General features: G+C 64.7%; 1 protein-coding gene across 5 annotated transcripts in view; it reads right to left on the reverse strand.

Moving 5' to 3' along the window:
- Positions 1 to 6463: 6463 nt before the first annotated feature.
- BRF1 (BRF1 general transcription factor IIIB subunit) overlaps positions 6464 to 23620 on the reverse strand; it is a 52878-nt gene continuing 35721 nt past the window's right edge. For 2 of the 5 annotated variants that reach the window (XM_077756754.1, XM_077756753.1), the window contains exons 9-20: positions 20923 to 21072; positions 19891 to 20053; positions 18598 to 18724; positions 18109 to 18148; positions 17926 to 18018; positions 14607 to 14876; positions 13378 to 13439; positions 12931 to 13012; positions 12800 to 12855; positions 11787 to 12043; positions 8991 to 9042; positions 6464 to 8649 (exon numbers count right to left, since the gene is read on the reverse strand). In XM_077756754.1, the coding sequence (XP_077612880.1) occupies positions 8242 to 8649; positions 8991 to 9042; positions 11787 to 12043; positions 12800 to 12855; positions 12931 to 13012; positions 13378 to 13439; positions 14607 to 14876; positions 17926 to 18018; positions 18109 to 18148; positions 18598 to 18724; positions 19891 to 20053; positions 20923 to 21072 (1760 nt within the window). In that variant the 3' untranslated portion in view covers positions 6464 to 8241. The remainder of the gene's footprint in view (positions 8650 to 8990; positions 9043 to 11786; positions 12044 to 12799; positions 12856 to 12930; positions 13013 to 13377; positions 13440 to 14606; positions 14877 to 17925; positions 18019 to 18108; positions 18149 to 18597; positions 18725 to 19890; positions 20054 to 20922; positions 21073 to 23620) is intronic. The other 3 variants (XM_077756756.1, XM_077756757.1, XM_077756755.1) reach the window with 3 other exon arrangements.

A 23620-nucleotide genomic window follows, 5' to 3' on the forward strand; every position in this document is an offset into this window, starting at 1 on the left:
GGGGCAGACCCCGCCCCCTCGGCCCCGCCCCCGGCCTCGGCGGTGCGGGACCGCTCGCGGCACTGCCGCCCCGCCTGCACGGGCCACGGGCCGACGGAGACGCGCTCTGCCGAGGGCGTGGTCTTTGGTATTTCCCCCCGCACACGCATCGGAAGTCCGGATGCTGGGGCGCGGTGGCGCCTCGCTGCTCCTCGGTGGCCTGGTGTGGGCGGGACGCCTCGCCGTGATGGTGGCGTAGCTTTGGGGAAGGTGGCTTTTGGCTGTCATCCTTGGCAGGGAGAGCACAAGCCTGGTGACGCTGCCACCGGGCCCCAAAGGCTGGGTTGGGGGGACCGTGGTGATGGTGGTGCTGGGATGTGGCCCCGAGGAAGCAGGACCAATCTGAGTGGCGAGGGGCGAGGTCGCTCTCGCCCTTGGTGACACCCCTGCCTGCCCCCCGCCGTCTCTACGGGATCTGGTCCTGTAGATCGGTGGGGTCGCCCACGCAGCGTGGGTGCCTCAGCGCCCCTGCCAGCTGGCCTCCTGACCCTCCTGCCTCCCAGGAGCACCCCATCTCCGGGGTAACCATGACCACTCTGTGGATAGACAGATGGACACACACCTGACCTTTAGGTGACAGTGGCCCTCAGGTAAACGTGCACCTGCTTGACCTGCCTGCCCCTGTCCTGGCCCTGGCTGTGTCCTTGCCTTGACCACCCTTCCCTTCTTCCCCTTGAGCTGTTGCCTCTGAGCTGCAGCTGGCCTTCCTGCCCCTGGCTGCCGGAGGCCTCCTGTGCCCACCATGACGTCCCCGATCACATCCTCTGCAGGCAGAGCCAGGCGGTCATAGGTCACAATTTGTGTTGTTTTGTCGGCCATCCAAGCCAGGCCATGGACACCTGGGCCTGCATCAGCAGCTGCTGGCCAGGAGCCCCCGCCCCCAGCACACGCCCTGCTCCTGGGGCTGCAGGAAGTGGGAGGCCTGGAGGCTTTTGACTCTGGCCCTTTATCAGCTTCCTGCGGCGAGCCCAGCCTGGGCCCCCGCGGCGCCGGGACGCCGGGTAGGCAGTGACTCACTGGGAGCCTGGCCTGGGGACACCCTGCCCCCCCATACACACACCCCTCCCCCACCTATGTCCTCCAACTCTCACCCAAGCCTGCACCTGGCTGGTAAGGCCACTCTGAACCCCGTTTCCAGGATCCCAGGCCTGCCCCAGCCCTGACCTTCCGTCACATCGACCCACCACCTTCCCTGTATTTTAGGGTCCAGCTCTGCCCTCAGGAAAGACTTGCAGGTCCCTCCCGCCCCAACCCCAGCCACCAGGGCTGTCTGCCCTCCTCGCAATCCCAAATGCCCAAAGCCAGCAGGTGAGCAGCCAGAGTTCAGGGTCCGCCAGGGTCAAGCACACACCTCCCCCTCTGCCCATCTCTTTGGACACACACTTGCTCCCCACCCACGGACTTGGGACTCCCCTCCTCGCGCCTCTGCAAGAAACACGACACCCCATCCTGATGTCTCCCACCCCCAGAGGCTTTGACCAGATGTCCCCTCCTCTCCCATGCCCTCTGTCACCAGGTCGGTGGCCCACCTGCCTCTTCTGTGTCCCACTGTGGCCTGACCAGCTTCTTTTCCTTGGAGTCCCAATGTGGACCCTTCCTCCTCCAGAAAGTCTTCCTGACTAACCCCTACACCCCTCTCACCCCAGGGCCTCCTGAAGGATGTCACCACTGCACGGAGCTTAGACGTTTCCATGAAATCTGGACCCTCCACGGGAACCTGGGGTCTGCTGTCCACCGCAGAACCCGCCCCTCACCCAGGGGTCCTGGGGACGCTGTGCAGGTGAGACGGGAAGTGAAGCTGAGGGTTGAGGGGAGAGGGCCCGGCAGGTGGTCAAGAAGGGCACCTATGCCTGCATCAGGCCACCCGGTGCAGATGTAAATGGCAAAGGAGCAAGCCACCTGGGGGGACTCCTTCCCAAAGGAGCAGTGCCTGCCAGGAGCAAGGCTCCCGAGGGCACTGACCCACCCAGACCCGCAAGAGGGCTCCCTTCCTGCACGCGCAAGCACGCCTGACCGTCCTGCAGCGCCGCCTGCCGGCTGGGACCCGGCGGCCCCCAAGCACTCGCAGAGCCCGCAGAGAAGGGAAGGGGTGCTCTCGCGCAGCTGGGGGCCTGCTGTGCTCGCGCGGACCTCTCCCCAGTTTTCCCATTCCCCGTCTGGGGTTGCACTGAGGGTCCTGGAATGCCACCCAGAGGCCAGTGGACCCAGGTTTCCACCTCTTTTCTGTGGCCTCCCGGTCATCCTACACTCCTCCCGGCCACCCTGCACCTTCTACAGACCCGCAAACCTGCGGCTGTCCACCCCCACGAGCCGCACCTGCTCAGACCCTGCCTGGGCGTCCCGTCCCCCCAGCGCCCCACCTCTCTGTGTCCCAGTGGGCTGCACACCTGATCTGCTCCGCCTCCCACCCCTGCCTGCTGGATTTCCCCATAGCACAGAGGCCGCTCCCTCCCGGCCGTGTCCCCACCACCAGCCTCAGACTAAACCTTTGCTGTGAGGCTTTGCCAACGCTTGCTGAGTGAATTCATCAGTGAACCAATGGAGGGGAGACACGCATTCTACAGAGTCCTGCGTGTGCAGCCGGATGAAACGCTCATCCTGGCAGGGGCTTTTGTGGGGAGGCCTCAGGGAGATCTGAGGGCGATGGGCAGAGATGTGAACGGACATCTCCGTTTCCCCATCACTGACCTGACAAGCACACGGTCTGTGTGTGCGCTTGAGTGTATGATGCCCACGTGCCCACGTGGGGCCCAGGTGAGGCTGTGCAGGTGCAGGTGCAGGTGCTGATCCTGGCACAGAGGCGCTGCTTCCGCCCAGCTCTGGGCTCCTGGGTGCTTGCTGGTGGCGTCTCTGTGGCCTCAGCAATTTGTTCCAGTGATGGAAGGTGACCTACCCTTCCTGACCCTGCTGATCAGCCCCTTCCTGCCCACCTGTGAGCCGGCCTGGGCTGCAGGGCACCCCTACCACAGCCCTCCGGGATTGCTCCCCACCTGCCCCTCCCTGGTGCTCTAGCCCTTGGGCGCAGCTGTCCACCTTCCTGGCCAGGGCAAGCTGCGGTGCGGTGGCCGTGAGAAGGTGCTGGGGACTATCGGTGGTTGATCAGGGTCAAGGTCAGGTCCCACCAATCTGGGGCCCCTGTGCTCACAGGTCCCAGCCGGGCCCATTGTATGGAGACAATGGCTTCCTGAGCCAGGTTCCTCTGCCGGCCGGAAAGCCATAAAGAGTCTCCACTTTGCCACCGCCCACGTCCCTTTGAAGGGCCTGCGACTTTGGAGCCAGTCCCTTGGCCACTACCCTTTGCCAGCCTGGCTGGGGCCCAGGCCTCCCCAGAGACCAGCCAACCCTATAGGCACGTAGGCACAGAGAGGCGCTGACCGGTCAGGGAAGCTGCTGGCCACACACAGCATGGCCCCCACGTGAAGCCTGAAGCTCGGACTCAGGGGCCCTTCTGGCATCCCCTAAGGGACCAGGGCGCATGCACAGGGTGCTGAGTGTCCTGCTCAAGTGGCAGCTTGGCACCTGGGTGTCGGCAAGCATGTGGTGCTGGGACTGGGGGACACAAGAAGGGCCGTCAGTCCTCTTGCAGGGCAGGGGACAGGCAGAGGGTCCTGTCTCCTGCTGGGCAAGTCCTCCCCAAGCCCAGCTGGGACTGGGACACCCCGTTCTCCAGGAGTGTGGCCGCAGGAATTGGGACCAGCCCAGTGGGGGGAAGGGGACCACAATCGGGCTCCCTAGGGCCACAGAAAGCTAGGGGTGCAGTGTCTGGGGGGTCTGCGGGGCCAGGTGGCCGCACGCGGAGGGGCCTGGGGCGCCGAGGAGTGTCCGGGAGGCCCCACAGATTCCTTGGCTCCTGCTGGGCCTCCAGGGCTCTGACGCCTCCTCTTCACGCCTGTCTTTGCCACCTTGCTGGGCGAGGGGGCCCTCAGACCCAAGAAGGGGACAGGGCCAGCGTACGGAAGATGGCAAGTCTACGGCGTGTGTGCGGGGTGGGGGCTCAGCCAGGCCAGCCCTTCAACGATGTGTTAGAGACCTTGACACATTAGATAAAGAGCACAGTCACTCTGCCACCTCGGGGCTCCTAGTCTTTATTATTTGGGGACGGTAGCATTCCCGGGCTGGGGGGGGGGGCGCCTCAGTTGAACCTGCTTGCGAAGCCAGGCAAGGGCTGGCCTGGGCGCCTGCCGGGAGCGAGCAGCCAGGGGGCAGGGCTGGGTTGAGGGCAGTGGCGTGGTCAGCCTGCGGGGCCTCATGCCCTGGAGGCTGCGTGTGGCCTGCAGCCCAGGTCCCTGAGTTCGCCCCACCGGGACGCGCGGCCCCGGCCCCGGCCCCGCTCGTGCTGCAGCCGCCCAGAGGCGGACAGGATGCTGGGGGAGGAGGGCAGAGCTGTCGCTGCCACCCAGGCCTGGTCCCGGGAGGGTGGACGGCCCCCAGCAGGAACCCCTGGGGGCCGCCCAGCCCCTCCTCGAGACCCACACTACCCTCAGGCCAGCAGCACTGCTGCCCACCCAGGGGCCTGACCAGTCCAGGGAGCACCTGGGGCTGCAGGAGGGCGCCTGGCGGGAGCAGCTGGGAGGGGGGCTGTGTGGGCACATGAGGCCTGATACGCAGGCTGCCGTCACCACGAAGTCACGGATGACAGTGGCCAGCAGGGGGGTGGGAGGCTGGGGCGGAGCACAGCCTCTTGGAGGGACTGCATAGACGTCATGCCCTGGGGACAGAGGGCCCTCCCATCGCGCCAACCTTCCTCCTGCCTGCCCCTCTCTGCCCTCGGGGCTCCTGCCATCTGCCCCGGATGCCTGGGAATGGTCTGTGGAGGATCCCGCCCGGCAGCCCTGAGGGGCCACCCTGCCTGAGAGCCCTGGGTGGGGAGGGGAGTCCCAGACCTCTCCCCCATGCTGTGGCCGCCCGTCTCCCTGCAGCCATCTGGAAGGTGCCCTGTAGTTTTGACTCCAGCTCAGGGATGGACGGGTGCCAGGTCACGCAGCATAGGGTGGGCGGGGAACAAGCAGGTACCACAGACATGCCCTAGGTCTTGGCTGCCCCAATCCCCGCTGTGGGACTGGGTACAGGGCAGGCCCCGTTGCAGGTGCCCTGTGAGGAGCACCAGCGAGAGCAGCAGCCTCCCGACCACGGCCAGCACGGGGCGCCCGCCTGCCCCGGCCCGGCCCCCCGCGGTGCGGTGCGTGTGCACGCCCAGGCGGGGACAGGCGTGTCCTGCACACCTGCTAGTGTGCGGTGCCCTGTCCAGGCCGGCACTGGCTCTCACCCGCCGGGCTGCACTGCTGGGCACCGGGGGGGAAGGCGTGCTGGGTAAGGGGAGTTGGACTTGGGGGGCTGGGGACGAACGGGCACACTGTTCCCACTGGAGCCTGCCGGACGCGCCAGCTTGCTGCCTCCCGTCCCCCAGGACGCCCCTGGCCCCAGCAGCAGGCCTCCGGCCCCAGCTATGCAGGCCCAGGGACAGGCACACGCTGGGGGGCTGCCCAGGACCTGTGTGCGTGCCCATGGGTGCATACGTGCTCACAGCGTCCCCCAGCACCCGACAGACAGCTAGTGGGGATCCCCCTGCTCGTCTCAGCACGGCTGCAGTCGCTGGCCGGGCCCCGTGGGCAGCCACCCTAGAGTGGGTGTGGCCAGGCCCCAGCACGCGGGAGGGGGTGGCTGTCGCCTGGGAGGTGACACAGGCTCCTGAACCCCTCTGGCCTCAGCTGAGATGAGGGTGAAACCGGCACCCACCTGTCCGCAGCGCGGGGACTCAGCAGCGACCCAGCGAGTCACCAGCACCTGCACACCGTGAGGGGAGCACCTGCACGTGGTGGGGGGGAGAGCACCCCAGGAAGGCCCACTGCCAGACACAGCCCCTTGGGGCTTGACCCCAGCCTGGGTCTGACCGCCCACTGACCCTCAGCACCTCAGTGACCCTGACCCTCCGACGCAGGAGTGAGGGCCCTGCCGCTCCCTGGCCCGGGCACCCAGGCCTCCCCAAGCTTTCTGGGTGCAGATCCCTGCCGCCCAGCTAACAGGGACACGTAGGGATGGGGGAGGGGGGAGGTGGTGCTGGCGCCCTGTCCCAGCAGACGACGGAGCAGGTTGTTCTCAGGGTGCCCAGAGGTAGGGCGGAGGGGCGCATAGACCTCCGTGTCCCCCGCAAGCCCACTGTGGTGGCAGTGATGACCACACGCTGCTGGCTACCAGGCCCCAGGTCACGGCCAGGGCCTCACTGTCCTCACACCGTCTCCGGGGACAGGGACAGCAGCTCCGCACAGGCGCTTCCTCTCAGCGTGGTTCTCCCTTCTGTCCCGAGGTGGATGGGGAGCCAACGTCCACTCACCTCCACCTGCCCTGCCGGCCGCCCTGAGTGCCTGTCTCCTCCCTCAGAGCCCCCACGCCCTCCGCACACGCCCACAAAAACCCCATCCCCACCTGGGGCACAGCACGCCCCGCCCCCCGCGGAAACCTCCTCTGTCCAGCCTTCCAGGGGACGTGTCCCGCCAGAGCTCAGTGGAGGCGGCCCCATCTCCCAGAGGGCCACTCAGTCACCTCCACAGCCACTGCCACACCTCCACCTGGAAGTCCCCAGAGCCGGTCATCCCTGGCTAGGCCCAGACCGCCCTCTGCTCCCCAAATGATGCAGTGAATCCCCCACCCGTCCCCACCAGGAAGCCAGCGCTTGGGGCCGCTCTAAGAGCCACTGTGGCCAGGGCCTCCCTGCCCTGCGGGCCCTCAGGGGCCATGGCCAGGATGGCCCGTGACAGGGACAGACTCGGGGACTCCATATGGCTGCGCACAAGGAGACTGCTCATGAGCCTGAACCCTGTCGCCCGAGCCCAGCCTGCCCGCTGCACACTCCTCCCACGCCCACTGGCGGGTGGCCCTGCCATGGCCTCGCTCCCCCGGGGCAGGCCACGGGCCCAGATGTGGAAGCACAGGCCGCAGCCTCTGTGGGTTTCTGCTCAAGTAACGGATCTTTCTGTTTCACTAAACCCACTCTCCTCTCCAGCTTCTGAGGAGCCCCGGGGTCCAGGCTGGCTGCCGGGTCCAAGACCTCAACGTCCTCCCTGCTGCAGACCGCTGCATCGGTGGGGGGGCCTGGCCCAGCCCTGGAGATGGAGGGCGGGGCCCTGGGAAGGCAGTGGGGCCCCCTCTGCCGCTGTAGGGGGCACGGTGGCCAGGTCTAGGGCCTCGAGCGGCAGAAGTATCTGCCCTGCCTCCACGGCCACGTCCAGAGCAGCAACACCCAAACTGAGGCCCTGAAAGTGGTTGTTGGGCCTTCAAGTGATGAGGCCTGGCCCTCGGGGGAAGCCGAGGGCAGCAGGAGCATCCGGGGCAGGGCGGCCGGGCCTGCCGCCCCCCTGCCTGCCGCCCCCCTGTGGATACGGAGCCAGATCCCAGGTCAGACAAGGGGTGGCTTCAGCTCCAGGCAGCAGCAGAGGGTGTGGGGGCACCACCCAGGGCAGCTGTGCACCCCGGGGACATGGGGCCGATCGTGCTGTCCGCTGAGCCGTGTGGCCGACTCAGTTTGCGGCCGGCGGGGGGCCAGGGGCGGGCCAGGGCCCAGGGTCTGGCTGAAGGCGCGGCTGCAGGCACAGAGCGGCCCTGGCCCCGCAGGGGTGGAGCCGCGCCCTGCTTCTCAGCTCCGGGGAGGCGGGGCCACGGCACCCGGCTCCACAAGGGGCAGAGCCCACGCAACCCTCCACTCGCTCCGCCAAGCGGGCCTCCTCGTGCCTCAGTTTCCTTCCACGGGACAAGACACGTTGGCCCAGATGCTCAGACAGCGGTCCGGTCCCCTGCTGGGCAGAAACACTCCGACGACGCTCCAGATGAGGTCGCGGCAGCGAGTGCTACGGGGGTGCTGAGTGGCCACGGCGAGGGCCCACCCGAGGCCCCCACCGCCACACGCCACTGGCGGCAGGGCCACGGCTCAGTACCCATCGTCCTCCTCACCGTCACAGCCGTAATCTGTGGAGCAGAGGGGAACCGTGGCCGCCCTGGTGCCTGGCAGAGCGCCGTACGAGGGGGGCCGTGGGGGGGCCCTGCTCCTGCCAGCCGGGCGGCTCCCTGCAACCCAGGGCCCACGGCCTTCACGTGGGCAGGGCCTGTCGGCGAGCGCCAGGCTCGGTGTTCTCGGGACGGACAGAGCCGACCTCCTTCCGCAGAGAAAGACGGAGACTGAAGCTGGCCGGCCTGTGGCACCTGGGCGGCTCAGTGGCTGAGAGCCCAACTTTGGCTCAGGTCACAACCTCGTGGTTTGTGGGTTCCAGGCCCCATCAGGGCCTGCCCTGTGGAGCCTGCTTGTGACTCTCTCCCTCCCTGGTTCTCTCTCTCAAAAATAAAACAAACACGAAAACCACATTCTGCAGCTGACAGGCCCGAGTTGAGGGCGGTAAGGAGCACAGCTCGTGCCCTTCTGTGCGCGGCAGCCCCGCCCTGCCCCTCACCGCTGCTGCCCAGCATCTGCAGGGCGCTGACGCAGGGCTCCCCGTCGTCCTCGTCGGGCTCGTCCTCGTCGGGCTCGTCCTCGGGGTGGTACGACACGGGCCCGCTCTCCACCAGCACCGCCGTGGGCCTGGTGGGCTCAGCTCCCAGGGCGGGCGGGCTCGGGGGCACGGTCTGTGGGCGAGGGGCACAGGCTCCAGAAGCTGCCTGCCCCGGGGGCTCCCGGCAAGGACCCCTCCCAAGCTTCCAGAGCGGCCAGCGAGGACACCCAGAGCCCCGATCTCCCACGTGGCCCCTCGCCCCCACCTTCAGCCCGCACACACAGCACTGCCCAGAAAGCCTCGCCCTGCGGGCACGCTGTCCGACGACACAGCCTGGCAGCGTGGCCCCCGCACGGCCGGCCCGCTCTTCAGACACCCCTGCCGCCACCCACGGGCCTCCCGGTGCCTGAGTCGGCAGCCTGGCTTCTCAGCCGCGCACGGCCGCAGCACCGAGGCCCCGGCCGCACCACGTACCTCTCCGACCGCCGCCTTCTTGGCTGGCTGTGCAGACACCATGGGCCTCAACCTAGAGGGAAGCAGAGCGCGGGGGCCTCAGCCCAGGCAGGGCCGCTGGTCGGGGGCAGGGCGCCCCGCCAAGATGCGCGGTCTCTGACAGCAGCATCGGCCACTCCTCCGAGAGAGCACAGCGCGCTCTCAGTGCCCAGCCCCGCGGCCCTGGCCCCTGCCCCGGGCTCACTCTGATGTCACTCTTCCCAGCGGGCCCCGCAGGCCTCAAGCTCGAAGGCTGCCCCGTTCCCTCTGCCCCCCGGCCCCTCCTTCTGCCTTTGCTGGCGGTCAGCAAGTCTGCTGCTGCCTCTGCTGCCGTTCACGTCCGCCCCGTACTGCGCTGCTGGGGCTTCTCCTACGTGAACAAGCGGCTCCAGCCGGTGGTCTGAGCAGGTCACACGTACGCGTGATCCAGACTTGAGAGGGACAGCATGTGTCCCCGAGTCCCCGTCCCCACAGGCCAGGCGCTGACGTGGGTGAGCAGTGTACCACGGGGAGCAAAGCTGACGTGCTGGGGTGGGAACGCAGCCCTCGGCACAGGCTGGAAATCAGGGTTCTTCTACGAAAGCTTCTCTGTCACGTTGGTAGCAAACGCCAACCTGAGCCAGAACACCACGCAGGCCGACAGAAGGCAGCCCCGGGCCAGCTGCTGCTTGTCCACCCAGCGTCTGGTGAACACAGACCCCAAGTGCGGCTGCCCTGGGGGCTCTGTGGGCCATGGCTCTGGACCAGACTGCGGCCACTGCGGAAGGTGCCTCCTATGAGGCGGCCACAGCCCTGTTCCTTCCTACGGCTGGATGGCTGGGGTGGGGGGGCTGGAGTGGGGTGGCCTACACTGCCCCCCCTGCAGATCCTCCAAACATGGAAGCCGGGGCACCTGCCACACCATCACTCGCGATGAACAGAGGAAGGAGAGGAACGCCAAGACTCCCCGCACGACGCTGACCCATCCAGGGTGACAGTGGGGCCCCAAATGAGAACAGGCAGGTTCCCCTCCCACAGCCTGGCCACGGAAGCCATCCACGCTCAGGGACCCTGCCCCAGGGCCGGTGGGGGTAGCATTCAGAAGGGGCTCACGTGACCAAGCGGCACCCCACCACTGTGGCGCACCAACGAACCTCGGGGTGCCGGGAGCGGGTGCTCAGGCAGCTGACAGGTGGACAGGCCCCGGGAGCGCTCATGGGACGCTTCCATAGGCGCGGTCTCAGGCCGGCAGCCTCCAGGTGGGAGACGGGCGTGTGGCCGTGCCAGCAGAGTCCACGGGCCCCGTTCAGGGTAAGCGAGTCCCACTGAGGTGGGCTCTCCCTCCCCACTGGGAGGCTGGCCCTGTCCACCCACCTGGCTGGAGAAGGGTCATGGTGGTCAGTGGTGTGTGGGACGGCCAGCGGGGAGGCGGGGGTCTGGGCCAAGCGGCCTGGAGGAGGCCCGTGAGTACCTGGGACGCACGCTGCTCCCCTCGGCCCACAGCCCCAGCCTGCCCGCCCTCTCATAGCCCGGACCAGACGCGCCAGGGCCGACGGGGCACAGCTGGCCCAGGAGATGGGCTCGCCCGCACGCTGTCCACTGGCGGCCAGAGGCAAAGCAGCCCCTGGGCACCGCAGGCAGGGCACCTCGGGCTCTCAGCACAGGGTGTCCTGAGCAGCCGGACAGGGGGGCCCTGCGAGGAGGGCTGCAAAGCTCCTCAGGGCTCACGTCCCCTGGCTGCCTCTTCCAGTCTGGGGGTCCACCGAGCAGGCAGGAGACAGGCTGGGGGCGCCTCCCCAGGCCCTACACCATGACCGGAAGGGGTCACAGGGGTGCTGGTCTGTGGCAGGCTGTGCCAGGCACTTGGGGACCAGGGAGCGGAAACACCAACTTATAGAAAGTGTCACAGGCACTTGGGGAGCTCAGGAAGTAAAGCATCTGATTCTTGATTTCAGCTCAGGTCATGATCTCATGGTTCATGGGTTCAAGCCCGCGTCGGGCTCTGTGCTGACTGCCAGCTCAGAGCCTGGAGCCTGTTTCAGATTCTGTGTCTCCCTCTCTCTCTGCCCCTCCCCTGCTCACGTTGTCCCTCTCTTTCTCTCTCTCTCTCTCAGAAATAAATAAAACATTAAAAAATAAATAAAATAGTAAAAATAAACAAACAAACAAACAAACAAACTCATCTCCAGGCTGGCTGGCTGGCTTAGTCGCTGGAACGCACGACTCTTGCTCTCCGGGCCATGAGTTCAAGCTCCATGCCCGTGCAGATGTTTCTTAAATAAACAAAGCTTAAAAAAAAAAGTATCACAGAAATTTTGAAAAACATTTCCTCCCACTTGAGACAAAAAGGCAATCAAAATGTTATTACTTCTCTGATGAATTAGAGTTAACGTCTGGTAGTAACAGAAAGGGGAGGGATGGATGTAGGGGGCGGGGTGGGGGAGTGTGGCCACCCCACCCCCACAGGCTGACCCTGCTCACCCCCTCAGCGGGCATGCTCTCTGCTCCGGGTCCTGCCCTCTCCGCAGAGAGAGGCCTGCGGCTGGGGCGGGGGGTGCAGAGGGCCCCTCCTGGGAGGACAGGCTGGCTCACCTGCTCCTTGGACAGAAAGCACCCTGAGGCCACAAGCCCCTTTCCAGGGCTGCGGCCCCTCGTCGCCCCGGCCCTGCGTGCAAACATGAACACACAGGGCGGCGGCTGCCACGTGGGGCAGACGTTTGCCCCCAGCATTCAAGTGCCAAATGCCCGCCCAGGCCTCCCCCTGCTCAGGACCAACACCCAGCTCGCCGGGCACAGCACCTCTTCCCCACGCTGGTCACGGGGTCGGCCCGGTGCCTCCTGGCAGGCGTTTTCCTCCGAGACAGCTTCCGGGCGCTGGTCCGCTCCTCGGGCCGCGCGTCCCCCTCGGGCAGACCGCCCGCGCCCTTGCTGTTGAGGTCCCGGAGCACGCTGTAGTTGATCTTGCTGGAGATTTTCTTCTGTTCCAGCATCTTTTCGATGGCCTCCCCCGCTGTGCTGGCCTGGATCGGCTCCCGGCGCTTACAGGACTTCTTGGGCTCAATGGAAACAGGAGAGTCACCACCCCTGGGGACCCTGATGCCCAGGAACCTGCGAGGTGCTACATGGGATGTGGGGGCATGGCTGGCGGGACACCGGCAGGTGGGGGGGCTCAGCAAACAGTCCCCTGAGGACCCCAGCCCACGGGAGCTGAGGCGTGCAGGGCCCTGGCTCCCTCCCGCTCTCAGACAGGCAGCTCACCATCAGCTGGGGGCAGACCTCGGGGCAAGTGGCCCACCAGCACCGCCCCCACACCTGAACGGGGCCGAGCATGGTATCCCTGAGCTCGAGGCATCCCCCAGCAGGGACAGACCTCGTCCTGGGTGCTGGACCACGTACAGGGGCCCACCTGTGCCTCCTGCCAGCCTCTCCCCACCACGCTGCTGGGGCCCCAAACCCTGAGCCCAGGCTTCAGGGGCCCCCCCGGCCTCCTTCACTCCCTGCCCCAGAAAGGTGCTCCCCACCCAGCCACAGGAGCAGCAAGCCACGTCACTGTGACCGCCAACAGGAAGGGCAGCATGACAAGCAGGTTCTCCCAGGTCACAGACATGGGGCCTCTGGTGTCACCAGAGGTCACAAGGTCCCGACTCAGCCGGCCTAGGATCTTCCCCAAAGCCAAAGGGCACATCTGTCCGTCCGAGGGGAGGCCAGCACAGTCAGGACTGGGCAGCCAGGGCCACAGGTCAGTGCCGCCCCCTGGGAGCCCTGGAGTGACTTGGGGGGGCAAGGCCGGCCTGTGCACCGGACACCCCTACCTTGTGCTCCTTGTAGATGCCGAGCTCCTTTTCCTTTGCTATTCTTGCTTCTTTCTCTGAAAAGTCCCCAAATGGCAGGATCAGCAGGGGCCCCGTGGTCCCGGCTCCCGGGCAGGCGGGCGGGCGCTTACCCCTCTGCTCCCGCAGGTACTCCGCGTTCTCCCGCATCCACAGCTCGGCCTTCACGCGGGCTTCCGCCTCATTCAGGATGTACTGGGCAGAACACGGCACCACACTCAGGTCTCAGCCACAAACACCCTTCCTGCTCGTATACACCGGTCGGGGCTGGATCTGACCCACGAGGCTACAGGCTCACTGGGGGGACCAACCCGGGACCCTGTCGTCCTGCACCCTCTCCACGGCCAACAGCGGGGCTGCAGACGCCAGGCCGCACTTCCGGGACCCAGGTCCCTGAGAAGGAACTGAGCTGAGGGCAAGGTGCCCTCCTGGGAAGTGACGAGGGTCCCAGGGTGTCTGGTGGCCCAATGTGGGGACCCCCCCCACCCACTGGAGGGCAGGGTGGCGTGGCCAGCACAGCCCACGTGTCCCATGGGGGCAGAGCCTGCACTCACACTCACCCTGTCAATCTCCAAGTCATCGATGCCACTGAGGTCCAGCTCGCCGTCCCCACAGGCGTCCGCTACAGGGAAACAGCACCAGTGTCACTCGGGGCCGAGTTCTGGTGAGCGAGCGCACACGGCGCCGGGCTGTCTCAGGACTCAGGGCTCTGGCCAGGGGTGTATGGGAGCCCTCATGGCCAGCAGCGCCGGCCCTGCTCCGTGTGCAGCGTGCAGCTCTCACCATGGTGCCGTGTGCACCACAGAGCCGGGGTGGCCCCACCAGTCCTCGTGGGGACAGCAGCATCTTCAGGGGCAGCCGGGAGTCCTCAGTGACACACTCAGGATGTCTCCAAGCCCCGCCAACCACTCCTCCTGCCCCAGCTGGGTCAACAGCACAGTCTGCACAGCCCACAGAATGGGGCAGCCCCTGCTCTCTGTGGCCCCGATCACCAGATGGTCTTCTGCTGAGTCCTCTGGATTCCACCCACACCCCGTGGGCCACACTGTTGCTCTGGGCTGAGGCCCTGCGCGGACTGGCCCTGGCATCAGACGCGCTGCTCACACCCCCACTCTCTGCCTCGCTGCCAGCTTCCTTAGCTCCTGTGGGAACGGCCTCTTCCTGCCTCGGGGCCTTTGCACAGGCCATCGAGGCACAACCTGCATGTCCTTAACTAATGGTGGGGCTCAAACTGTGTCACTGCCCCTCTCGCCCTGGATGTCACATCAGAGCAGGCACGTGCCTGCCCGTCACCAAGCCTGGCTACAGGCTACGTGATCAACGTCTGAGCAGCACAGCCCCACGGAGGCTCCTGGCACACACATGGCTGCCCTTGGTGCCCGGAGATGAGGCAGGGCCCACACTCTGCAGCCTGGGGGCACCTGAGGGGGCCTGGCGTGGGGGTAAGACGTGGCAGAACCAGAGGAGCCTGCACCCCTGGCCTCTCCCGGGGCGGGGGCGGGGGGTGGCGGTGAGGAATGCTCTTGCTCGGCCACCAGCACTGCCAGCACTGGAGCCCAACCAGTAGGGACCGTGCCCTGCGTCAGACAAGAAGGGATGGGTGGGGGACCCAGCCCGCGTCCGTGGAGGGGTCTGGCCAGTACTGAGCCGGCAGGCCAGTGGGGAAGGGATCTGGGGGTGGTGACGAGCCCGTGCTGGGGTCGCCGATGGCTCTCACAGCGGGCACAGCACCCTCCCCCAGATGTGAGAGGCAACCTGGACCTGGAATCTATGGGCCCTGGGCACTTACTGGGGTCCTGGCTCTGGGAGGAGATGCACTCCCGGATGGAGTCTGAGATGCCCAGGCTGGCCGCGGTGGGCAGGGGGCCAAGCAGGGACTCCAGGGCAGGGGGCCTGGCGTCCCCCTCGGGGTCTCCGCCCACGTCGGAGCTGCCGGACAAGCCGCCGCCGAGGATCTCCTGGTAAAAGTCCTTGTTCAGGTGGCTGGCAGCGGCTTCCAGCTCCTCGTCCTCAGCATCGTCCTCACCGAACACACTGGACGAGGTGTCGTCCACGGAGCCTAGGGACACGACCGCACGCGCCGCCTGTGAACCGCGTGCAAAGGCAGAGCGCCCCACCTTTGTGCAGAGGAACGTCGCTGTCCGGCTGCAGACAGCAGTTACTTCGTTAACATGAGCAACCAACTGATTAAAGAACGGCTCAAAGACCCGGCGGGTCACGGGGTGGGGGCTGGGCCAACATCCACACGCCTAGAACGGCCCTCGGCCTTTGTCTCACGTTAGTGCACAAATTCACTCAAGATAAACATAACAACTAAAAACACAAGTTTTTTTTTTTCTTAAATGGAGAAAAATACCCGTGGCTTTAAATTCGGCAAAACTTCCTAGTCACATCTAGGAAGCGACTCGGGAAGCAATCCGCAAAACATCAGTAACTTCAATGGCCTCAAACTCAAGAATGCGGCCATCCCGCGAACAACTCGTGTCGGAGTGAGAAAACACGCAGCCAGTCAGGACTGGGCCGCAGCCTCTGTGAGCGCCCTCGCCACCCCCAGGCTGTGAGTGGCGTCAGGAAGCGGCTCTCGATCCCGGTGGGGCACACGTGGCGGCCCCCCGAAGACGGGAGCACATGCTCCTTGGCGCTCGCCTGGGAAAAGAGGAGGTAAACGTCCACGCAGTCACCTGCGTGCAAACGTTCTCAGCACTGCGCGTGCAACAACCCAAACCTAGAAAACACTGCACATGTGCGGTGGCCTGGGCCGGGCCAACAACTGGGTGTGCGTCGGGCCTGCCACGCACCACAGGTTGGGGGCCGTGTCCCCAACCCACACACTCATACAGAGCAGAGCGGCAGAGTCAGGACGCTCCTCCGAGTCACACGGAGGACAAACTCCAGGAAGCACGACCAACTTCCAAGGGCCTGGGGTCTGGGGGCTGACACAGGCCCAGGGAGCGGGGGCTGCCAGGGGCGCTGGTCCGTCTCACCAAACGCCATGTTCTAAATTTGCAGCTTGTTGTACATCAATTATGCCTCAATAAAACTACTAAAAGTCACCAACGACGTGCATAATTCCTTACAAAACTTAAAGTTTACGTTAGACCTTACTCTACGGGCACCTGGCTAAGCGTCCAGCTGTGGCTCAGCTCACAGTCTTGCAGTTCGTGAATTCAAGCCCCACATTGGGCTCTCGGCTCTCAGCATAGAGTCCACTTAGATGCTCCGTCTCCCTCTCCCTCTGCACCTCCCCTGCTCATTTTCTCTCTCAAAATTAAACATTAAAAGATTAAAAAAAAGGGGGGGGCTTGCTCTGGTTTGGAAAGTGTTACAGTTCAAGCTTGCAGTGAGCACCAACTCCCAAGAGAACGTTACGCTCCGACCGACGCCGCTCTTGGGGGAACCATGACGACCTGGAAGCAGGAACGCCGTGCAGGGTGACGGCCCTTCCGGATTAATCTGCTGTGCTCTGCCCTGACATCTGCGTGCCCCTGCCCGAGGACCAGGCCCCGGCCACCTGCACTCCCTTCCCGCGGGCTGGGGAGAGGGGGCCCTGGCGCAGAGAATACCACGTGATAAGTCACGAGCTGCTCCTGCTACGGGAGAAAAAGCTTCAGGCTGGGTGACGAGGTGGCGTCCAATTCTCTGCCGTTCAGAAGAGGAAGACACAGGAAAGGGCCGAGGTAGGGGAGCGGAGCGGCACACGCGGACAGGGCAGGGTGGGCACGCAGCCCCGAGGACAGCCCTTCTGGTCACCCAGAGCCAGGCACCAAACACACCATCCAGTCAGAAAGTAGCGGCTGCGGGGGTCGCGCTGGGGGCAGCTGACATCTGTCATCTCTGTCCCTGAGGGGCCACCGGGCAGTGAGTGAAGGTCAGAAAAGGTGCGATGACCCAGCCAGGCCCATGGACCTCCTTCCCCAAGCCCTGGGGCGTCTCTAACCACAGAGCCAGGGAAACCAACCAGAACCAGACTGCACTGTCACAGAAACCTCGGCCTCAGGGAGCAGCGCCAGCCGGAGCCCCCAGCGTCAGGACGGCGTCTGCCGCTCACACTGGCTCACGGGCCCCGCACACAAGCCACCCCAAGCAGTGACCCTGAAGGTCAGGATGCGGGCGAAGCTGGAAGCAGGCGGTCCTGCTCAGCACCGGAAGGCGGCAAGAGAACACACGCAGGACGTGCGGGGACCTGGGAACCAGCTAAGACGTCAGAAGACGACGCTACGCAAATCCCACAGAAACAATGAACCAAACGTGTCCTGAGCCCCTGCTCTGCCCACCTGCTGGACGGTGCCGGGGGCCCAGACGGGGAGGCCCAACCGGGCACCGTCCAGGGGGCAGGTCACGCTCACAGGGCCCAGGAAGCCCCGCGCTCTCTCCACAGGCCCCGCCAGCACCGGGAACCCTCGCTGGCGGCGGAGACGAGATGCGGTGAAAACCAGGCCTGGGCATTTCCTTCACCGGGTGAGGCGGCATCGCGGCCCGGAGCCGCCCCGAGGCCTGCAGGAGGCCATGCCTGCTGCCGCCACCACGACTCACAAGGAAAACGCGGGGACCGAGAGCGCGGCACCGGGAGCCCAGGGTCTTCCTCGCACAACAGCGGTGAAGACGGGGGAGGACACCCCTATGGCAGCAACGGACGGTTAAGGGAAAGGCGGCGTGGGGCGGGCCAGAGGGCTCTGAGGTGCGGTGAGGCGGCGGCCCCGGGGAAGAGGAGCAGGCGGTGAACGTGAGTGCCTGGCCCCGGGAGCCAGGGACCTACAGCCGGGGCCCCCACAGCGCCCGGAAGGAAGGCGACGAAGGAAGACCGCGTGCGCACCAGAAGACCCACCCAAGAAGGCGCACGTGCCCCAGGTTGGAAAGAGCTGTGCACGTGAGCCACGACGCGGAGGCGGGCGCCCCAGGGAGGCGGAGGAGGCGCAGGCCCGCGGAGGGCGGCGGCAGGACAGGCTGGGGCGAGATCTGGGTGCTGCGCGCGGCTCCCCGAGGCCGGAACCTGGGGGACAGGGGGCCTGAGAGCAGCTGGACACTGTGCCCGGCACGGCAGGGCCGGGGCCCCTCGGCAGCAGGCAGGGGCGGCCCCGCGAGGCCGCAGGGGACACAGCGGCACTCACCATCTCGAGTCAGGTTGGCGAGGGCCCCCTTCGCCTTCGGCCGGCTGCTCTCTAACTCGTTCTCAATTGCGTCCTGGTAGGTGGATATCTCGCCTGAAGCGGTAAATTAAAAGCGAACCGTGAGCACAAAGCCCGCTGTTCTGAGGAAGCCGAGGGGTCCGTGCGGTAAGATCAGCTGCTCACCTTCAACTTCCTCCAGCCTTTTGGACAGCACGTGTTCCAGCTGAAACCAAGCACCCAGCAGCTTCAGCGGAGACAGGCAGGCGTGAGGGACGTACGTGGCGCACACCCCGCCTTGCCTCACAGACCCCAAGGCCCTGCCCGGACCTGCCTCCCCAGGGTCGTCGGGGGCCCCGCAGGCTGCACTTGGGGCAGTGGCCGGGTCCCAGTCCCCCAGGTAAACGTCAACAACGGGGCCCAGAGCAAGGCGGCGCCTGCCCAGGACACCACGGGAACACCCTGGGAAGGCGTGGGCCCTCCGCCCGGGGAGCTGGCCCTCGGGGCCCCAGCCCTGCCCCCACCACCCATCTGTCCACCTCTCCCTGTGAGCTGCGTGGACACAGAACCAGCGTAACCTTTGTAACTAAGCTGCTCAATCCAAAGTCAGAACGCGACACGAGGTCGAGGAAGCGCCTTGAAGGACCCGAGTGCCGGACGGACACGGGGACTCGCCTGCTTCAGGCGCAGCTTCCGCTGCCCGGCTGTGTACGACGGGGGGTCACACTCCTGCTCCAGATCGATCTTCATGAACTCATCCACGGTCAGCTGACTGGTGGGCGTGTCCTCGAACTCCGTCAGCCTGGGACAAGACAGCCGCCCGCAGACAGGGCCCCTGGAGACAGCCGCCCGCCACCCCGCCGCGCTCGCTGGTCACCAGGCCCTGCTGGCCGCCGCCCACAGCGGGACCCTGGGAGGAAAGCCCGTGGCATCCTTGTCGCTCCCACGGGGAGACCCAGAAGGCCCAGAAGGAAGGAGGCCAAGCCGGCAGCCCTAGCTAACTGCTGACTCAAGGTCAGCAAAACATGTTTGTTTTTTCTTTTTTTAATTTTTCATTATTTGGGGGGGAGTGGGGAGAGAGATGGAAGGCCAGCAGGGGGGAGGGAGAGAGAGAATCCCAAGCAGGCTCTGCCCTCACCCTGCCCTCAGGGGCTCGATCCCATGGCAAAAATCAAGAGTCAGACACTTAACCAACTGAGCTCCCCAGGCGCCCCAACCTACAAAACATCCAATAAAAATTTTGAGGGAGTATCTGGGAGCCTCAGTAGCTTAAGTGACCAACTTTGGCTCAGGTCATGATCTCACGGTTCGTGGGTTCGAGCCCCACATCGGGCTCTGTGCTGACAGCTCAGAGTCTGAACCTGCTTCAGATTCTGTGTCTCCCTCTCTCTCTGCCCCTCCCCTGCTCACACTCTCTCTCTCAAAAACAAACATTAAAAAAAATGTTTTTTTAATTTTTTTGAAGAAAACTAGAGATTAAACGAGTAAAATACTTTACTAACTGCCTTTGAAAACTGCCACAGGACACGATCTCCGTTGAAAACTAGCCATCGAATGTTCCAGACTTGTGGTGAGAACAGGCCCAGTTACAGGTCTGCCAGCAACCGGGCTTTGGGCTCATGACGACCCTGCCATAGCGCACGTGCACCTGAGGCTGAGCTGTGCCACCCCACAAACACCGCACCCCAAAGCGGGAGCTCACGGGCACAGCGGCCCTCGGTTTCAGCCAGGCCTGCCCCGGAGTGGGGGGCCCAGGCACCCGGGCTCCCACAGTCCACCTCAACCTACCTTAGAGAGAAACACGGTCTGGAAGGGGCCCCACAGCAGATGCAGCTGGTGTGGCGCCAGGACTGACCGAGACGCCCAGGAGGGAGGCGGGCGGCCCCCGGCCCTGAGGAGCCCCCCAGAGGCGGCTTTGACCAGCGGGCCTGGCTGGGCCTGACGGCTGAAGTGTCTGCGCCCACCTACCTCTTCCGCAGTGTGGACTCGCACACCTTGACCACGCTGATGACCTCTTTGACGGTTCTCCGGAAATCGTGCATCCTGGCTGCAACCAGAAGTGCTGGAGGGGGCACGACGGGAATCAGGAATCGGGACGGGTGCGTGGCAGCCCAGCACTCGGGCCGATGACCTGCGGCGGGGAGAGCCCTGCCTGGGGGGCCTGCAGGCGCTGCGTCCCCGGCCTCGCCGTGGGGAACGCTTACAGTACGTGACCGGCACAGCCTGAGAGCTGCCTCTGCTTTGTGCACAACCACGCCGTGATTTATCCACGAAGAAAGAGCTTATCACACACTCCGTCTCTCGCACAAGAAGAATTGAAATCCACCTGAGACCCTCACGTAACCCCTCAAACCAGCGAGCAGACTCTCAGGTGAGTCTAACAGGCACACTGGTTGGCAATGCACATGAGGATTCTGGGGACACAGCCCAGGATCAGGGAGAAAAGGCAGTGGCCCCACGTAGCGCTACAGCCAGGCTGATTCTAGGACAGGCCCTGAGCGCGCCGTGCACTCGGAAATCAGGCTCTGAAACAGGAAACGACCCTGCTGGTAGCTGAGCGCGGACGCAGGCCCTTGGTGTCGGTGATGGGAGAGGAGCTGGTGGGTGTGGGGGCCTGCTGGGGGGGGTCCAGGCCCAGGGGCTACGGCAGACCCCGAGTCAACAAGGAGAGGGCTGCAGGGCCGCCTTCAGGCAGCTGCTGCTTAGAGGGAAAAGCAGACAGCTACCCTCTGGGGGCCGAGGAGTCAGCCTGAGAGGCCCAGACACACTCTGTAGTAAAGACCAGGCAGTGGGGCCGGGGCAGGGCTGGCTGCGTGGCCTTGGCCTCCACGAGCCCTGCCCTGTCCCTGTGACTGACAGTCTGTGCAGGGAGCGGCTGGGAGTCCCCAAGGGCCAAGTTAGCTGTGGAGACAGCCCACCCACAGCCCTCCCACCACCCACGTGCTTGGCCCGCAGAAGTCAGGACAGACACCACCACGGTGGCCGGCGACACGGCCATACCTGCTCCACAGAGGCCCGAGGGGCGGCGGCCAGTGTGCATCCAGTCCCTCTTCATCCTCTGCAGGAGCCTAAGGGCCGTCATGGACACCTCGTGGTTCTTCTCACCGAACTCCAGCAGGTGGGCAAAGCGGGGGATGTACAGGCACGGGTCTGCAGCGGACACGTGGGCCTCAGTGCTGGCGGGCGTGTGTCCTCGCCTCACTGGGCCTCGTGGCAGGTGCGTGTTCCAGTCCGGACAGCACACGAAAACACGATGCAACATCTCCCCCTCAGGGCCACCCTTCCCAGTCCTTCTGCTGCACAGGCTCCCTGGGGTCCCCCACCCCTCGGCCGGGGCCGCTCACCCACGTCCCTCCCACAGCTGCTTCCTGGGGCAGGACGTTAAGCCTGCCCAGGCACCCCAAATGCCCGTGGGCGCGCACACACCTCACCTTGCTGCCCTGTTTGGCGTGTGTCGTGGACTATGACTGAGATACAGTGTGTTTGTCACCTATTTATTTGCTGCGTTTACTCTTATGAAACGCGAGCTACGCCTTCTGCTCTTCTGTCTACAGGTGTGTGTGCATCTCTTTAAATAATCACAGAGTCCTTAGTCAGGGAGGGCTCGGAGACACCCGTATATACGTGCGCACACACACGCTCTCCCTCGCTCGTGTACGTGCACACACACGCTCTTCCTCGCGCGTGCCCTGCTCTAAGCTACGAGCCAGGAGACTCCTGGCCTAGGCTTAGGAACTTCCAGCCCCCGGGGGCGTGGGGGATCAAGTAACTCGAACTCAGTGGACTACGGCACTGCCATACGTGCACAGGAGTCGTGCAGCGTCCAGGAAAGGACAGCAGAAGCAAGACTACCTTTGGACAGGACCATCCAGGAAGGCCTTGCTCAAGGGCAGCCGTTGCTGAGGCCTGAGGGGGCCACAGGCCAGCCAGAAAGCTGTGCCATCAGATGGTGGAGGAAGAGGAAGGGCAGACTGACAAGATCCTGGGACTGGTCAGTGGCACCAGCAGGTGACCCTGGCTGTCCACCAACGCCAGGCACCCTCCTTTGGAGCTCTGGCCTGATCACTTTCCCACCTACCCGCATCTACGGGCCTAGCTGACTGAGCTCTGACCCCTGAAAGCCCCATCAGGGCCTATAGGCACCCCCTTAAGCACCCCCTTGCATCCTCTGCCAGTCCTGGCGCACGTAAGGAAACGCAGAGATTGGCAGCAGGCCTTGAAGCGGTCTGGGTCTCCGAGGCCTGGAGTGACGCCTTCCACACGGACCACGACTGCTACTCACCCACCTTTCCAGAGGCCTGGGTGCTGTGCGATCTCTGGAAAGGCGGTCAGTGGTAGCAGCCGCCTCTGTTGGGCACATGGGGCTGGACAGCTGGTGGGGACTCTGGTGACAAAGCACAACCAAGAGGCGCTGCCCGCCAGCTCAGCCCAGGCCCTCCCGCCATCTCCTGGCTCATTTGTCTCCAATCTTTTACAAGCAGTTTTCAACTCAAGTTTCTATGTCAGAAATTAGGCTCAAAGTTTGATCTCTACTTCTGATGTTCTTTTGAAAACACTTCCAAATCCTAACAGTAACATTAACTTTTTTTAAAAATGTTTATTTATTTACGAGAGAGAGAGACAGTGTGAGTGGGGGAGGGTCAGAGAGAGAGGGAGACAGAATCTGAAACAGACTCCAGGCTCTGAGCTGTCAGCAAAGAGCCTGATACAGGGCTTGAACCGACGAACCGTGAGATCATGACCTGAGCCGAAGTCGGACGCTTAACCGACTGAGCCACCCAGGTGACCTAAACATTAACTCTTAAAATATATCTTTGCTCGGGGTCCCTGGAGAGCTCAGTCGGTTAAGCATCCCATTTCGGCTCAAGTAGTGATCTCTCAGATTGTGGGTTCCAGCCCCGTGTTAGGCTCTGTACTGACAGCATGGAGCCTACTTTGGATTCTCTGTCCCTCCCTGTCTCTCTGCCCATCACTTGCTCACCCCCCTCCACCACACACAGTGTGCACACACACTCTCTCAAAAACATAGACTTAAAAATAAAAAAATGTATTTTTTCTCCAAATATTCTTCAGCAACCAAATCACAAACCAAACCAAAATGGAGCCCATGGCCAAGTGTGCTGTAGCTCCCGACTGCTCAGGCTGGTGGGGGGGGGGGGGGGGGGGGGNTCGGAGAGGAGGTGGAACCTTCTCCCCGGGGTCCAGTGACAAAGGTTGTGAGGCACCGCCAGGCCCAGCACCCGCACTCAAACGGCCGACAGGCAGACTTCAGGACGGAAAGAAGAGCAGCTCACAGAAGACCAGGGAGCGCGAGAGGGATCAGCGAGGAGCGCCAGGAGGAGACGCTTAAACCTGACATCCCCCCCCAGGTCTCCCCGACCTGAGGCTGGCTTGGGGCAAGGACGCGAGGGGGAGCCGCCCAGTGCACAGCACAAAGCCCCCCAGGGACCCCGAGAGCGGTCGTCCAGGACGGAGAGTGCGAGCTGGCAGGAAGGCCCTGGGTAGGTCCCCAGACCCCGCGTTTAGCGACCATTAGCGACCAAACAGTTCGCAAGGCAAGTAGGCGGCAAACAACCGTCCACACGTGCGGGCGGGCAGCGGGGCTGCCCCAGACAACAGGGGCGCGGCGCGGGGACAGGACCCACGCAGAAGCGGCACGACCCGGCGCCCCCTCGCCCGCACCCCCGCCCGCGCGCCG

Source organism: Crocuta crocuta, unplaced genomic scaffold (assembly GCF_008692635.1).
Source record: "Crocuta crocuta isolate KB4526 unplaced genomic scaffold, BGI_CrCroc_1.0 scaffold729, whole genome shotgun sequence".
In the NCBI taxonomy this organism is placed as follows: domain Eukaryota; kingdom Metazoa; phylum Chordata; class Mammalia; order Carnivora; family Hyaenidae; genus Crocuta; species Crocuta crocuta.